Raw genomic sequence first — 17,766 nt, 5'->3', positions numbered from 1 at the left:
CAGGTAATTTCACGTGATAGACAAATCGACAAACGGATTAATATTTTTATTCGCTAGAGCTGAAAACGATGACGCGCGCGATGTTGCCGTGTTGAATTCTGTCCAAATAATCGGCGCGAACGGAACGTCAGCTGAAAGCGGTGAAAGCATTGAAAAAAAAAGAAAGAAAAACCGTTGGGATACAAAGGGATACGAAGTTTCTCATTCGGAATCTCCTATCGCCGGAATGATACCAGTCCGGCTGATAAATTTCGCCGGTCTGCTCGAGACGCGGGTAGAGACGGGTGAAGCTCGGCGGAAGCAGAAAGACTGGCGGCGCGTTTGGAAAATATTGTGAAGCCGGTATCTTGCTATGCGTTCCAGAAATACCTGCAGCCCCTGAAGAGCCCCGAGAATGCCGGTCTAGTGGATTCCGGAACGGTCGACGAGATATTTTATCAGGTGAGTATCGCAGAGGCGGCCTTGTCTTCGCACGACTTTGGTCGTGCATGCGCGCGCTACTACGCTTATTATTTCCGCGCTGATCTCCTCGTAAATCCAGCCGTCGCTACGGCTTGTAATTCAACATCCGGACAGTCGCGCTCCCCTGCCTCCTCTCGCGTCTCGCAGCTCGCGGAGAGCGTTAGATCTCAAATGGCGCGCCGAGTCGCGCAAGACGACGGCGAAACGGAGCTTTACGGAGCGACCTTCCGACCGGTCTACTCGCAGAGAGAGAATTTCTTGAGGCGCGGCCAGAGCAGCGATTAATTAGCGGCTCGCTGCTTGTTAATTGGCCGTTGACGAATCTGCGGTCGGGAAGCGGTAAACAGTCGTTTGAGAGAGAGAGCGCGCGCGCGCGCGGTACGACTTCGACCGACGTTTAATCGGATTGTCATTTCGTCCCCGGCGAATATCAATCGCGACTGCGAGAACTGCAGATTTGCTATCTGTTATTGCGTTATTCTTCTCCCTCGTCCTTCTCCCCCGAAGCTTCCCTCCACCTCGCGGAAGACACGGAGTATTAACGGAATTAACGTCCCTCGATGGGGAGAGCACGCTTGTGCGTCTCTCGGCACGGAGAAGGTTCTCACCTTTGCCATTCATCGCGCGATGATGTAATGCAAACGCGTGTAACGACGATGTTTACGTGTCGCCCGACTTTTTCATCTTCTCTCTCCCCGGCGTACTTAATCCTTTTTTAGAACACGCACTCCTGTGACGCGACGCCGCTCGACGAACAACACGAGATACATCCCCGTGAAAGTGAATCCTCTCCGTGGCGCGAAGTTCGCCTCGCGCCTCGCGAACGCCGCACGCGCGTCCGAATTTCTCGTCGACGTCGCGACGCCCCCTTCCCCCCTCTCCGCCTCGCGGTATCGATCGGCTCGATCGGAGACAAAATTGCCGACGGCAGTGCTCACGCATTTCAGATCCCTGCGATCCTCAGCCACCACGAGGTATTCTTAGAGGAGCTGCGTAGGCGACTCGACACCTGGGAGCTCAGGCAGACGATCGGTGACGTCTTCCTCGACGTGGTGAGTTTACATTGTTACTAGGTGCGCAGATATTTCCTCCTCACGGCCCCCGCCCCCGCCCCCGCCGTGTAAGCCGGCCGGACACCGGCGATAAATTATTCGCGCGCGACCGTATATCCGTCTGGGCGCGCGTCCGTTAAGATTCCCAGACGATTCCGACGGGACGGACGGACGGACCGATCGACCGACCCCATAACGTTAATTCGCGCCGCGTTATTTTGCCGTTCGGGAGGTGTATATAATCCTCGTTAATAAATCGACCGTCGTCGCCGCTGCCGCCGCCGCCGCCGCCGCCTCCTCCTCCTCCTCCTCCTCCTCCTCCTCCTCCTCCTCCTCCTCCTCCTCCTCCTCCTCCTCCTCCTCCTCCTCCTCCTCCTCCTTGCACGTGCGTGTAAGCGCGGAATATATTTTTAACCCTCGGAATAAATTTATTTATTTGCGCGCGCCGCATTTTTTTCTCCTCCGCGTCGCGTGTTATCTAACGGATAAATCGCGGTGTTAATTTCGCGCTCGCGCTCGCGTATATTTCAGGATCTTCTCTCGGCGAGTTGCGACTTCGCATCGGGCGACAAGTTCCGCCCGATGTATCGGCGACCGAGCGAGCTTTCGGCGGCGTCGCTTCCGCGCGCGGCCTCGCTAAAGTCTGTTTCTCGTTTTCTTACGTCCAATGTCTCCCGCTGACGAGCGTCGTCGCCGAGAAGCCGCTCGGGGTGATATATACTTCCACTTGTATCTCTCGGGCGAATCTCTCGCCGATGAGATTCGCAAGGTACGTGCCTCGCGCGAGCGCCCCGGAGCTTACTTGAACGAGCTTCTCTTTATGCTCGGACTGAGTAGCGGTTTATTAAGGACCGATTAAGTGATGACTCGGCTCCCTTTACCGAGATAACACGCGCGCGCGTTTGGAGGACGCGGCGCGTCCCGCGTGCGACGTGCGGCACTTCTGCCGGCTGCACGTAGACGTGCAAACACAAAGAAACCGCGCTGCTTTGCAGTTCACGAAGCCGGTGGTGCTGGAGACGTATACCCTGTTCTTGGACAATTGGAAGTCGGCGAGGAAGGCGATTAAAACAACATGCCAGGCGAAGCCCGCCTTTGCACGATTTCTCGAGGTAGGCTATTATGTTGTGTCCGCTACTATTCACCCCCTCTCTCTCTCTCCCTCTCCCTTTTTCCTGCTCTTTGCAAAAAACACGAGGTTATTATTAAATACGAAACTTTTTCGCTCCGCGTCGCCTCCTCGAGCGCCGCGGTCAAACCTGACCTTTCGCAATTTTATCGATACAATTAACTCATTACTTGATTGCCGGCGACACAGTCGCCCACTTATCATTCAGACTCCCCTGAGACACCCCAGGCGCATCCTCGACATGCTCGGCGACCTGCGCCTCGGAATGCAAAGTATAAAGCACTCGGAACGCCAAAGTGCACTTAACGTATCGTCCCAGTGGCTTATCGCTCGGCTAACAACGCGTTACGCTAAGCTTACAGCGAAGCACGCGCGAGCGTCTAATTCTTCTCAAGTTCGACGTAATAACAATAACAATGACATTTTTGTTACGCGCACGTTTCTCCAGAGAAACGCCCCGAGCAAAAGATTGTTAGGGCCATCCTCACGAAGTGCAAGACCCCTGATATAGGATAAGGCTGAAAGTAGGATGCCCTAAGAAAGGATGCCTCTTTATTATCACACCCCGAGATGAATCTTTTAGGGATGCCTTAGATTTTGCAAAATAAGGTTTTGATAGAAAAAGCTGAGAAGAACCTTTTTAGAAGGATCTTTTAAGGATGCTTTAGATATACAAAATCAAGTTTTGTTATAGAAAATTAATAAGATCTGAAGCGTAAGTAGTAAAATTGTCATAGTTTAGTATTGTTTTAGTAGGTACGCTCTGTTTGGTTTTTCTAAAGATTTTTTAATTATACCCCAATTAAAAACAAATTTTATTAGTTTTATTCGTTGCCATATTCATTAGTCTCTTCCAAGGATCTTTCTGGTATTACCTTCGTTTCAAAATGCGGCAAACTTTAATAAAAACAGTAGCAGGATTTTCATCTGTAAAGAATGCCAAATTTTATTGTAAAGTGTGCTATATTTTTAAAATAAAAGATTCTTGTTGCATACTAACAAGATTATAAAGAAATAAAGAAATTACAGTCTAAATTTCTTGGAAAAGAACGAATATTTCTACTCGAGTAATAATAAAAATATTTCCTTACAAGGCCCTATTAATATTGTCTTATAAGGTTCCGTTAAACCATTTGTTACACATCTTGTAGGAGCCTTGTCATTCTATCCCCCTAGTAGGGCCCTATTAATGTTAGGGAAAAATAATCAAGCCCTTACCAGAGCCCCATTAGTTTTTCTGCTCGGGGCGGCGCGTGAGTGGGAAAAATATTCTCATGTCGGGTCAAGCTGATGATGATCTATGTTCGAGATAATAATAGACCGGAAAGTTAATCTCTATCGCAACGTTGTCATATAATAATAATAATATGATGGATGTGATAAAACCGCCGTCGCTTCGGAAATCTGAGTTTGCACAGTCGAGCTTAATTTCCCCGAGCCGAACGAGCGAATTCGTAAAGTTACATGGGGGGGGGCTAAGTTATACAAGAAGCTATCGATGTGGAGTGAATCACTGTGTGCTGTTGTCGCGTTCAGACGATGGAGCGCGAGCACAAGGGCAAACTGGGCTTGGACCAGTTGTTGATCAAGCCCGTGCAGAAGATCCCGCGGTACGAGCTACTGATCCAGAGGCTGCTGAAGCACACGGACCCGACGCATCCGGATTACGAGCTGCTGCAGGCCGCGCAGAAGGAGGTGCACGAGCTGGTCGTGAAGATCAACTGCACGGAAAGGGAGTCGCTCGAGTGGGAACAGCAGCAGACCACGTTGAGGGAGGTCCAAGCCCTCGTCGAAGGTCTCGCCGGCATCGTAACGAACGACAGGTAACGACCGCTGTCTCAGAGCGACTGTGTGTCGAGCGGAAAAGTTCGGCTCGATTTGTAGTTTGATATATATATAGGGTGTCCCATTTTAAATACCCCGGGCAAGTATCTCGAAAAATGTGGAAGACACGGGAAAACTGTTTCAGACAGAAAAGTTGCATGGTTTGAGGGGGGACATAAAATAACTACATCAGTTTATTTACAGATGGCGACACTTTCGAAATATTCACCGATCATTACTTTTCTTAAATGGAAATCCAAATTTTTTTATCGCATCATCTTCTTCTATCAATTAATTTTAACGACTTTTGTCTGAAACATTTTTCCGTATCTTTCATATTTTTCGAGATATTTGCCTGGGGCATTTAGAATGAGACACCCTGTATATAATATAATAAAGTTATCATTGATATTATTATTATTATTATTATTATTATTATTTGGTAGAGTTTATAAATTTTGGTCATGAAAGACGACTTTTGCTGCCGAAGGAGATGGAAAATCGAGCCGGACTTTTTTTTGTCTTTGCTTGATCATTTTTAATTAGGCAACGTAACGAATATTTGCCGACCTTTCGCGAGGAGACGCACACGGCGCGCGTTCCACGGTCGATCCACTTTTACTTTCGTCGAGAGAGATCCACTCGAGGCGGAAGAATCGCGTGTATAATTGCGACCGTGCCGAACATTTGCCCTTTGTCGCCGACTATACAGGCACGACGCAAATAACGGAGGCGCATGATCCTCGTTAAATTCGCGCCGCCTGCGACGAGCTGATACATCGTGCCGAGAGAGGAATCGATACGCTCGCGCGAGAGCGTATCCGTGCGCTGCCATCGACGATAGGTCGATCGACACTTCTGATGAAGCAAGTTCCCGAATATATTCGATCCGGCTTTGTTTTCCCCGACTACAGCTGGCACCGAATTTACGATCGATACACCAGCGGCGATTTACGATCATTTTCCAGCTTAATATCCTCGCGCCGGTAATACGCACCGGCCTCGAATTTATGATCAATGCGCGCATGGCGATTTATCGCGACGGGGAAAACACTGTCGATCGTTTCTCACTTTGCCGAGCTCGTCGACGGAAAGCGTAGAAATTCGATCGCGACTGAGTGCGCGGACGAACAAAAAGCTCGGCGCTTTTCACGAGGTAATTAATGAGGTAATTATTCTGCGGAATCGAAGAGTCCGCTCGATTTACGCATTCTTCGTGTGTGTGTGTGTGTGTGTGTGTGTTTCCAGATATTTAAGTATAAATGTCGCTGCTTCACGTTCGAGCGATAATAATGAAATATTAAGACCGAACACAGCTAGTAAATTTTTCCCACGTATTATCTTGTAAATTCGCCGACGAATTTCCCACGAGTCGAGTCGAGTCGAGCTTTCAGCGCGCCGTTTGATTTTACTTATTCACGGCACGGTTCCTCGCGGACGTCCCTCGGAACGGTCTTTAGAGGCACAGACGACCGTGGAAATGCAGACTGTCTTGCGCCGCGAGTGTGGTTTTCCAATAAATTGTCGGACATTGCTGTGACAGGAACGTCGTCCCACTTCACGCGCCTTTCAATCTGTGCCAATCGCGGCGTACGCGTTACATCGTTTTTCCGCCGGACTTATTTAGCCGTTGGAATCGGGCTATCGATTACCGATAATGATGCGTGCTGTGGTGGAAACTGGCCGCGACACACGACAAAAAGATCCATCGAATTGTGTGACACGTCCGCTTTTTCTCTCGCTTTCAGGGCCTTCGTCCGGCACGATCTGGTCACTATAGCGTCGAATCAGGGCACGCGGAAGGAACGGGCTTTATTTTTGTTCTCCGATCTCCTCGTCATCACAAGCATCAAGCGCAGGAGCGGCACGATAAGGAAGCCGTCGACGTGAGTACCTCGCCGGAACGTGTCGCGTGCGGAAATTCGAGCGCGCTCGAAAACTGCGCGTTGAAGATTGCGAATTCCGCTTCATACGCGAGCCGACGCATCTTCCGCGGTTTGTCCCTCGCTTCAGCGTGTCGTGTTTGGAGATTTAATTGGGAGGAGAACATTATTTTACTGTATATAATATCTCGTCGTGACATTAATTATAGTAGAAAAATATTGATTCTCATCTATTCGATCCAGTGAGCAAAAATCATTGGTGATGGAATATTTTCACAATATTTCACGATATCGTGTGACATTTTTTAATGCGTAAGCCTCGACGTCGTGGCGATGACATTTTTGCATATTCCGAATGATATATTCTTATCCGGCAATATCCGGTTGAGTTATATGTAAAAAATTTCAAGTGCGTACGTTTGAAAGATCTCGAGACATTTCTTTGTTTACTGGCTGAAAAATGTACATGTCACTTCATCATGTACGCAGGAGCGCGTGTCCGAACAGCCTGGTCGGCCTGCTCGAAGCGAACAAGTACAAAATGCTGATGCGGATCCCACTGGACGATCTCGAGGTGATGAAAGGTACCGTATCGACGCGTCGACTACGCAAACGCACTCGAGAGCTCGCGAGACTACTCCGCTATTGTTTCCAGCCAAAGATGAGAATTTAAGGCGAATGGCGCGCGAAGTGGACCACCTGCGGGAAGACTGCCTGACGCTGACTAACCTTCAGGAAATCGCCGCGACCTTGCACGGCCCGAAGCAACAATTGGAAGAACTTATCAAGGATATGCTGGGTCAAGCCCAGCGGCAATTGGCGGAGAGGAATGCGGCGGATTCGCAATTGGCCTGCCTGGAACTCACGCTCAATACCCAGTAAGAGAGTGAATTGCTCTTTCTTCCCGAAATTAGGCTGGACGAGCGGACGAACAGAACAGCTTGATTCGCGAGCTCAACAGTATATTATGACGCTTACTGCTGGCTGAGTCTTAGCCGCCGCGAATTCGCCCGAGGCGAAACACACCATCAAGATAATTTCGCGATAACGCAAAGCGCTTCTTCTTATAGTTCTTCTTATAGAACAGACCCGTGTCTTCCTTATTCGAGACAATAACATACAGCGAGCGGAATCAGGAAGTTGCCGAGAACAATGGGGGAATTAATTTCTTCATTAATTCAAGTAGATGCGCGGTAATCCGTTTGACGCAAATGAGAAAAAGATAATAAGAGGGAGAAAGAGAGAAAGAGAAGGAGAAAAAATTGACTGTATTGAAAACTAATAGCGGAGAATTTTCGCGAAATTGTGTAATAGCAAGAAATCCTTCGATATTTCGGCGAGATTGTTCTCGACCACGTTACCGGTACACGTGTTCCTCTGTAGATCCTTAAATCGTGATGCCTCGCGAACGTAACTCATATTGTCCTGCTTGGCATGTTTGCAGAGCCGGCATCGAGAACATATCCGTCATGTTCACGAAGCCTGACAAGCGTGCGAGTTGGGAGGAGAGCTTTAACGAAGCCAAACAGAAGCTCGGTGAGTAACGTTGCCCCCTCTCCCCCCCCTCCCCCCTCCCCCCGACGATGGATGTTCCGAGAATGTTACGCATTCCGCAAAAGGATATTCCCAAAAAGGGGAGACATTTCGACATGTCTCTTTGTCGCAACGTAGGATCGGAAAATGTCGGACGTCCCGCGGATAAACGAGCGATTCGATTAGCCGCGATTACTTCCCGCAGACTTTTGCACGAAAGTGGCGTCTGCGAAACGAGAAGCTGAACGGGCGACAGCCGTGACCTTGATTGAATTACGCTACGTAAAGCGAACGCGACATCATCGCGTAATAAAATTTCGATTTCGCGCTCGCCCACACTTTTCACACACGCACCGACGCGTAAGCTCGCTAAAATGGCGCTCTTTGCAATTCCGGCTGATTGAATCGTTCGCGTGAAACCCGCTCACGCTTTAATTTTCAAACGTTACCGCCTTCGTTCCTCGGGACTTTTAACTGCAACTGTGGAGTCTCTCTCTCTCTGGCCAGAGAATATTTCGAAAAAAAAAAAATATATATATATATATATACGTAAATTATCGTATATTATAATTATTACTCGTAAATTCGTCAAGGCTTTCAGATGCACGATCAATTATAGATTAGAAAAAAGCCAACGCAGAAAGAGCCTGCACAGGAGTTGCCGGTTGTGAAAGCCGCTGATAGAACAGGAACTTCTGCGATTGACATCTTGCGTAGGCCCTGATTGACTTTTTGTAGCGAATTTTCTCAATATACGTTTTCGCATTATCCTCGCGTGCAGCGCTGTCGGCCGACCGAAGGCCGTGTCCCGAGTTCGTGGGGCCGCTACCGATCAGGAAGACACGAGCGGGTCTTCAGTTCACCTGCGCGGCGCCGACGCTGGCGAACGGACAAGGCTCGAGGGACGTTTGGGTGTGCAACAGCGACGGTTACGTCGGCCAGGTGTGTGTGCTGAGCTTGAGCCCGGAACCGCCGCAGGTGACATCGTGTAACGGAGTGTGCAACGCCAGGATACTGTGCGTCGCCGGGATACCCGCTTGCACGCCTGGGTAGGTTGACGACGGTGGAATGGACAGAGTGATCGTAGAGAAACTCGGGATTCGGGACGATCGCGGAGCGAGACGAAGCGATTGTATCAAGATGAAGGAGACTATGATTACACGGTACAGCTGAGCGTTGTGTCTTTTCAGTTCGAACTCGTGCACGTCGAACAACAGTCCTTTCATTAACAGCAAAAGCGGCATAAGCATATCGGTGCAAGATGTGGATGCCAGCGGCGGTAACATACAGTTAGACAGGTAATAATTCTCCCGCGGCGACGCACATCCGACGAAATCCGCGATTTGGCAGCCGAGCGCCGAGCGGCTCGCAATATCGCACATAGGGCGTTTGATAATAACGAATTAACAATGGCCGCACTCGGACTCTTCGCTCGGCGAGCTGAGAAGCGGACTGCACATTTATCCAGCACCAACAAATTTATGACGCTTAAGTGTAATTTCGGTGTTCACCAGAGTCCACTTTGAGACTGAGGAAATTAACGATCGCGACAATTTTTTCCGCCGCTCGCCTATTAGGATTCTCGAGAAGAAACGAGGAGGAAACATTCGAAAGTAAAGGGAACGAACGTGAAGAAGAAAGATCGAGCGTAACAACGAGCGAACCAATCGTGTTTCGGTTGGGAGAAACAAAATTTTCGATCGACAACTGAATTCGATTCGTAAGAAGCAGAAATACTGCTTCTTTTTCCTCCAGTCGAAATGCATCCATTTTCAGTCACGTTAACTTAACGAAATTTCCTCTTTCTAAGAGAAAGCCTAAAATTTAGCAGTTTGCGAAGATATCCTTTTCATCAGAGATCACGACCACGCCCTTGCCGTGCGAGTCGCCTCACATTCACCTTTGACCCGCGCACTTTACAGTAGCTCGAGCTCCGACGAGTCGGACTCGGACGACATTCCATGCGCGGACACGGGCAGTGTGACACTGAGCGGTGATGTGTCGAGCATCGACAATACCGTCACAGAGGAGGACGTCAACCAGCCCACTATGTGGCTGGGAACTGAGGATGGCTGCATCCACGTGTACAACTGCAACGACAATATCCGAATCAAGAAGAACAAAGTGAAGATCCAACACGGCAGCAGCGTGCACTGCATCATGTGAGTCGGCCATTTGTTAGACTAGCGCAGCAACTCGTTGTAGTTAACGGCGTCGTAATATCGATTTGCGCGCTTTCAGATACCTGGACAACAAAGTGTTCGTCTCCCTCGCCAACGGAGACATCACGGTTTACGCTCGGGACCACAGTGAGTTGCGACATTTAATTAGTAGTAGTACTCCTCGCAGTTGATACGATAAACTATTGGTGTCAGTCGAGAAGTTCGATTGAATGGCTTATTTTCAATAAGCCATCTCCGATGACCGTGTTCTAAGAGAATGTTGCCAAAACGTTGGCGGAGAATCGTGGACAGTGACTTGCTTAAAGAATCAATTATTTATCTGTCAATTTGTCTCCATCAAAGACCTTCCCACTCGCGCCGAAACGTCGAACCGAACTTTTCGACCACCTCAACAATATCGATCAGGTTCTTTCTGCTTTGCAATTGTAATTCGGATTTCTACTTCTCGCCTACTTCTCGCTTGTGCTTCAGCCGGTGGATGGAACACTCCGGATCCAACGACGGTGTCCGTCGGGACGGTGGCGTCGCCGGTGACCAAAATGCTGTCCGTCTCCGGGAAGCTTTGGTGCGGCTGCCACAACAGCGTGAAAGTCTTGAACACTCACACGTTGGACATCGAGCACACGTTCGCCGTGAGCAGCGACACGAGCCGCGCCGTCTCTTGCATGGCGAACTCCGGGGGTTTGGGTGTCTGGATCTCTTTGCATAACAGCGCGGTACTGAGGCTCTTCCATTCCGGTAGTTACGAGTGCCTGACGGACATCAACATCGCGCCAGCAGTCACCAAGATGCTTGCCAGTAAGTCTCAAATCTCGAACAGCCAGCAATTTTAGAGGAATTATTGTCCCACGTGTAAACACCATCAATCCTCTTCGCATCAATTTGCTGTCGCAAGTTAATTCTTGCCAGTTGCAAGTTGGATTCTCTTGCAGCCTGCGAAGACGAAACGAGATTAAAATTAGCAAATTAAAAGATAGAAGAAAGTGTTTAACGATGTCGTCTTTTCATGGACTCTTAGACCTTGATTATTGTTATTGTCAGGCTTGAAGTTTTTATAAATATACACAAGTCGCTGATCTCAAAGCTATCAAGCTTTGTTATCGATCGGTCTAGCTCGGTTGATTAATCGACAGTAAGGAGGACCTCGTCGAAGAACAAGTGGCCCGGCACACTTATTTTAACAGAAGCGTTAAACTTGCTGCAGGTTGCGATGACATAATTCGCCAGCACAAGGCCGCGTGTCTCAGGGTCACCGCACTGTTGGCTTGCAACGAGTTGCTTTGGATCGGCACGAGCGCCGGCGTGCTACTCACCGTGCCAATTCCCCATATAAAGCCATCCACTCAGAGGATGTCGCAGCCGCCGATCGTGACTGGTGCGTATTGACGTCACGTTTTGTCGCATATATCGCCGTTATTATTGCCCGGCGGTATAATTAGAAGCTGGCTGACACCCCAAAAGCGCGCCGCGATCGCGCCGTTCCCACGTGGAAGGATGCAGGAGCGATCGATCAGTGTCGAGTCTTTTCGATACAGGATGTAACGCCATGACTCGCGCGCGAACTTATTAATCCTCTGCAGCCCCCTCCGGCAAACTGTCGTCTATGCCTCATTAGTCCCGGAAAATCAGACGAATTACAATTCGCCAGAAATATATTTCATGCGCAGTCCGATAAAAGACATTCTTACATTGTTGTGAAAAGAATATTAGATTAGCATTACGAAGCGTTTTTCTTGAAAAATTGGAAATCACGTACATGTATATATAATGAATTCAAATTCTGTGTGAACGATAACTGCGATTAAAGTTGAAAATAAAATTTTTGTTCAGATTTGTGACGGAAATCGAGTCAGCTATTTTTTCATACATATACACGCACACATAATCTTTTTATATTTCTGAACTTTAATTTACGTATGAAAAAAAATTTCTGGCTTCACTTGTGTATAACAAAAATTTTATTTTTCGTTTTAATTAATTATATTTTTTACGAAGTTCCAAATTTTATTAAAATTGCGAATGCAAAATTACGAAAATCGCAGCAGATGCTGAGATTTGCGCGTTATCGTTCTTCATATTTATAATAGCGTAAGAGTTTCGCCAAGTTCGTCTCTACGAAATTGAATGTGAAAAGCATTGCGTCTTGCGCAGGAATTCCTCATGGGCACACGGGACACGTGCGCTTCCTCACTTGCGTGGAGACGCCGAGCCCCTCGAAGCCGGACCCGCGTCCGAAGGTGAATCGCTACTCGTTGAAGTCCAACAAGACACAGCCGAGCAACATCAACCGTGGCAAACTCCTGGTGATATCCGGCGGGGATGGCTACGAGGACTTTCGCGGGCCTCAGGCGTCTGCCGAGTTGCAGGCAGGTCGTGAGGACTCCACGAACCACCTGCTGCTGTGGAAAGTGTGATACGATCTAGCACGACCCCAGGTAAACAATAAAAAATGTCTCGCGCGGAAATTTTACTCGGGAATGGCCAGGTCGAGCTGTGTTGTTGCGTGCAGGTTTCATGTCGATCTTGAATCCATCGCCGTTTACAAAGTAAAGAGATACTGGACAATGCAATTTTTATCGTACAGAGTTGCCTTTCTCATTGTAAAAATTTGTCGTTGATTTCAAGTGCTCGATTGGCCTTCTTCCTTACCGCGTGACAGTTCTGTTAAGTTGTTACTCGTTAAACATTGCATATTATGGGACGAACTACCGCAAGACTTCGGCACATTGTGTAAAGTAAAATTAAATAAGAAATAAAATTTTTCATCATGCTGAACGACGTTCAGGATGATGCGGTAACTACTTTGTATATAGTAAGTATTGCATCGTTTCCACGGAATATTAAGCATAGAATGTCCATCTGTCAAATCTGTGGACCACCTTCCGGTAGCATTTAGAGATCTCTATGGTTTGCCACCCAATCATTTTCAGTAATGACTTTATTACATGTTGCATTGATTTCCCCTCTTCAAGTTCTCTCTTCTTACGTTTCACCGCTGACAAAATTCCGAACACTTGTTTCTCGGCAAAGAGTAAGATTCACGTATCCTCTCCGAAATCTACGCGCGTTATATTATTTTCGGAGGCATGCTCACCTCTTCAGTGTCGCCGAAAGGCAGTCGTTGCCCTTAACATCAGCATCACCCGATTCCGACTGTTTCACGTGCTCCTTTCCAATTTTTAATTCACCTTCAACACCTTGTAAATAACAACCGATGACTATGGATCCATAATTGGGCTCAACGGGCGAATAAATCTCTCACTTGATGATATGGAAAATTTCCCGAGAAAATTTCAAAGGATACCAAAAGAAGCGTTCAGTCCATCAGTGCGATAATAGTCTTCGCCTCGAGCGTTCGACCGGGAATACACGCAAATATGCAAATGTAACGGGAATATAAATACAAGTGTCGTGTCCTCCCGGGAATGACCGGGGTCGAAGGTTCTCACAGTCGAGTGGTATGTCCCGCCTCGCGATGGATCTACAGTTACCGTGTGAACGATACTCGAGAGGCGTGAGTCTGACGAAACGGCGGCGATTGCAGGCAAGGGTCGCGGTAAACGAAAGCCGGCATGACACGCCGAGGGAATCGTTGTTGTACGCGCAGCACGCGGCCGGACGCCAGCACCGTCGTCTGATCGTGGCCGATCAGGACGCGTCGGCGCGCCGGGTTTTCAGGGAACGCGGGAAGGTTCTCTGGCTGGTACTAGCCGAGTGGATCAAGAGCACAATGCGGAGGCTGCACTACTCGCAGGACGTCAGGAAGTATCGGCTGCAGTTCGCGCAGGAGGCCGACGGACGGTCTCGGACGGTCTCGGACCTGTCTCTGTCGTCGATATGCGATCTATGAAACGGATCCACTGTTGTCTGGCCATCACCAGTCGTGCCAGTCTGATGCGACATCATTTACCAAAGACGAGTGCTCGACGATGGCGGCTTTCGTCGTGTTCCCCGTCGTGTTTGGAGGAATCCCACGCATCTGGGATCGCACACATCAGACGCAATGTTGTTATGTGCAGGGTGATTCTTTTTAAATTACCTGAGATATCTCGGAGGAAATGTATAGTCTGGAAAAATTTGCGGACGAAAGCTGTTTGGTTGCAAAAGAAGCAATGAAGTAATGACTTTTGCTCTGACTTTGTTCAGACTTGCGTCTGAAACTTTTTATCGGACCCTTCTTTCGAGATATTTTAGGTGAGCGTTTAAAACAGATATTACCCTGTATATTATTTAAATTTGAACTTTGAGAAGCTCTTCATTTTCCGCTGCATTATGACAATTTGCTTCTACGCGTTACAAGTAGAGTTCGCAACATCAGATCCAATTCGATTTGGTGATTGACGCTTTCGCAGCGTGGAATATTTGTTTGTTTCGATTTCCAGCTTGGAAGCGAACTTTCTGCCCAATTTTCTTCAGCGTCTCGTGAACGTTGAAACGTTCACTTCGCTGGAGAGGGGAGCAACCTGATATACTCCCAAGTTCCATTCGACTTAACTCTCTTTTTCTCACAGTATTTGTACCGATTCCTATTTCCAAGTCAGGCTACTTGAATTTGCATGCGGAAGCAATTGGTTTGGACGCAAATTTACAAGTTAGCGAATCAGCAGCTGTAATCTGCCAAAGGATCGAGTACGCGTCTTTGGTAAATCGTTGACCAGACGAATCGCGGAGTCGAATTCTACGTTGGATCTTGAGCAGGAGGAGAGATATGATTCTCGATATAACTTTCGATGTCGATGTGTACACGTTCATTATATCATGCGAATGAACACGTGATCTCAAGAGCGGCCCGTGAACTCGCGTCAGGCCAGCGTACTCCCAAACGACTCGAAGGTTCGAAAGGCGTCCGGAAAATAAGTGGTGCACCTCTTTCAGACATCGCTCTTCGGACATTCGCGTCGTTGGGGTTGATTCGCGCGCGTTTCCTCTTAGCTGCACTTTCTCGTGCACTTTTTGTGCGCGAAGCGCAATGAAGCGAGTAAATGAACGCTCAAGGGAGGAGAAGGGAGGAGAAGGAAGGAAAGAAAGAAGAAAAGATCGTCGAAAGTGCAGAGAGAGAGAGAGAGAGAGAGAGAGAGTTTAGCTAGACGAGACGGCTTTTCCGTCGCGGGCCTGATGACGATCGAGCGAGTGTCATCGACGCCGAAGAACCGACGTTAATGAGAAGTACGATACCTGGCAGGGCGTTGAATCGAGCTTATCTATGTGTGTATGTATCAACACTGGCCTAAATCGATTAGCGGATATAGAGATCTATATTTCTTACGACTACTACGAAGTGCCAAATGTCGAAGGTGAAAACGAATCTGTTCCACGTTTGTCGATCGACGCTGCGGAAGGTACCGACGTACTTCGTTAATTTCCGGTACGTGGTACAATGTAAAACTCAATGTGTTCGTGTTAATTGTTCGAGGAAGAGAGAGAGAGAGAGAGAGAGAGAGAGAGAGAGAGAGAGAGAGAGAGAGAGAGAGAGAGAGAGAGAGAGAGAGAGAGAGAGAGAGAGAGAGAAAGAGTTCACCGAGTCCATGGTCGGAGCGGATGTGAGCAAAGACAGGGATTTATTTATTCGGAGGAGAAGAAGGGTGACAGAGGAGAAGGGAGGAGTGAAGAAAGGGGGGAAAAAGTTGCGCGCCTCGCCTTCGTTCGTACGTCATTCGTGTTAGGTGACTGTTCGTAATATTCTATATTCGGATTTCATCACCCTCTGATTCACACAAGTACAAGGAAAGTGCCAATAATTCTTCCGTCGTCGACACGCCGTCTCATGGTATGTGCTTTTCTTCGCGCTCAATTTTTTTCTCGCTTCTCATCCACGCGCTTGGGGAGTTACCGTTCCCGTTTGAAAATCGTTTCTTCGTCTTCGGTGATTTAATTCAGCCAAATTATCCGCGATCGTTCCTAGTAGATGCGTCCCTCTTAGATCCACTTGTTTGTTGATTTTTTTATGTTCTCGGCGAACGATCTCGTCGTCGCCTTGCTGTGACTTGCAATCGGTAGAGCATCGTAAAATTAATCACGCCAAGGGGCAAATTCTAAAAGGTTGTGCAACGCTGATTTGTACAACGATGACGATAAACGACTAAGTCACTCTAGTCTCGCTGCTCGTGCAAGACTTTAATCTCGCGAAACCGCGCAATCAGTGTCGCACTGAGTGTCACGGGAATTCGGGAGCGTGTTCATCATCGTCAAGACGCCGAGATAATTCGCTAAAGTAAATATCGACGTTCGCTCCGAGCGCGGGGAAACCGCGCGACAATCGTCGCTTGTGAGCGTACAAGCGTGCGAGGAACGCAGCGGAATCGCCTGCGAAAACGCGCAGCATTGATTGCCTCAAGTCCGCGCAGCCGCGAGTGATTTTCATAGTCGACCGTGTAGTAAGCATACGCTTGACAATAATTAAACGGTAATATACCTCGAAGTAATTGTACACGTGACCAACCGAAGCCGTGTCGACGTCATCGGTGTTTCCGCTCGACATCGTTCGTGCCGTTGGTGAAAACCCGTCTGACGAGACGGCCGAATGATTGTTCCGATTACGTGCGAACGCAGTAACTTACGTGCTGTTGAATTTAGTTAGTTAGTACTCTCGATTGGTTTAGCGCGATGTGAGATTATGACTCGATCGAGAGAAGATATTCGCTGTCGCACGAAACTTGCCGGATCGCTGGGAAGAGAAATCGCTCCGTGAAATTCTTTTTTTTTTAGCGAATTACGCAATTTCGTTGTCCATTATTACTCGATCATACGCAAGCTCTTACGGGTGAGGAAATGTTTCGTTTTTTTCTACCGTCTTGGCCTTTCCATTCTGCTGTTCGTCAATTCTCTATGTATCATGTGTGTATAATAATGTCAGTTGTAATACTTAAATCGGGATTCGGAAGGCACTTGTTTATCTCGTAAAAATTATATTTTGTCAGAGAAGGAGAAAAATCGACATATGTTATCATCAAATTATATAAACCTTTGTCGAACTGAAACAAGGGAAAGTGTATGTATATGTACGCGAATGTATGCGCGAGTATGTGCGTGTATGTGTGTGTGTGTGTGTGTGTGTGTGCGCGTGTGTGTGTGTGTGTGTGTGTGTGTGTGTGTGTGTGTGTGTGTACGTGTGTGTGTGTGTGTGTGTGTGCGTGTGCGCGCGCGTGAATGATGTGTATCGAGCGTAGTTTCGATCTCCAAGAGATCGATCTCCGAGCAAATATACACGGTGTAACAAGAATTGAGAGCGAGAGGAGTGAGAAAACTGTTGTGGTGATTGCGATTTCAGTTGTAATTTGAGAATCGGTTGTTAATCGAAAGTAAATTATATTGAACGCGATGTGAGAGATTTTCTTGGATACATATACATATATATATATATATATATATACATATATGTACATTGATAATATTAAATATACATATATAACAAAGAAAAAAAGATTCTTAATTAAGAGCAGTTATATACGTCTGTTATTCAAGTCATAATTTTAATGTAACACTTCTACGAGAACGTACTAACACACGCATATATTGTATCTCCTTATATATGTTATGAATAAATTAAAATGACAGAGTGCAAACGCGCAATCACAATGACGTCTTCCCCAGGAGGTGATGATCGATGTGTTACATCTTGTATACGCGGACGATTCAGTAGGAACTTTAGTCGAACTCGCGCGCGTACGAGTCCGTGTGTACATTTCTCGAGAGCGACACTT

At 47.6% G+C, this 17,766-nt stretch overlaps 1 protein-coding gene across 1 annotated transcript in view; it reads left to right on the top strand.

Moving 5' to 3' along the window:
- The window catches only part of LOC105187133 (rho guanine nucleotide exchange factor 17), a 70,984-nt gene extending 54,917 nt beyond the window's left edge, over positions 1-16,067 (top strand). The window contains exons 11-27 of the mRNA XM_025300757.1: positions 364-441; positions 1,410-1,514; positions 2,510-2,626; positions 4,180-4,466; positions 6,216-6,353; positions 6,840-6,934; positions 7,006-7,228; positions 7,795-7,886; positions 8,665-8,932; positions 9,074-9,181; positions 9,806-10,045; positions 10,125-10,192; positions 10,538-10,864; positions 11,268-11,441; positions 12,218-12,501; positions 12,852-12,878; positions 13,611-16,067. Coding sequence (XP_025156542.1) covers positions 364-441; positions 1,410-1,514; positions 2,510-2,626; positions 4,180-4,466; positions 6,216-6,353; positions 6,840-6,934; positions 7,006-7,228; positions 7,795-7,886; positions 8,665-8,932; positions 9,074-9,181; positions 9,806-10,045; positions 10,125-10,192; positions 10,538-10,864; positions 11,268-11,441; positions 12,218-12,480 — 2,583 coding nt within the window. The 3' untranslated portion in view covers positions 12,481-12,501; positions 12,852-12,878; positions 13,611-16,067. The remainder of the gene's footprint in view (positions 1-363; positions 442-1,409; positions 1,515-2,509; positions 2,627-4,179; positions 4,467-6,215; positions 6,354-6,839; positions 6,935-7,005; positions 7,229-7,794; positions 7,887-8,664; positions 8,933-9,073; positions 9,182-9,805; positions 10,046-10,124; positions 10,193-10,537; positions 10,865-11,267; positions 11,442-12,217; positions 12,502-12,851; positions 12,879-13,610) is intronic.
- The last annotated feature ends 1,699 nt before the right edge of the window (positions 16,068-17,766 follow it).

The sequence above is a fragment of the Harpegnathos saltator genome, unplaced genomic scaffold (assembly GCF_003227715.2).
Source record: "Harpegnathos saltator strain DR-91 unplaced genomic scaffold, Hsal_v8.6 scaffold381, whole genome shotgun sequence".
Lineage (NCBI taxonomy): Eukaryota > Metazoa > Arthropoda > Insecta > Hymenoptera > Formicidae > Harpegnathos > Harpegnathos saltator.
This window is presented reverse-complemented; position numbering and strand designations above follow the sequence as displayed.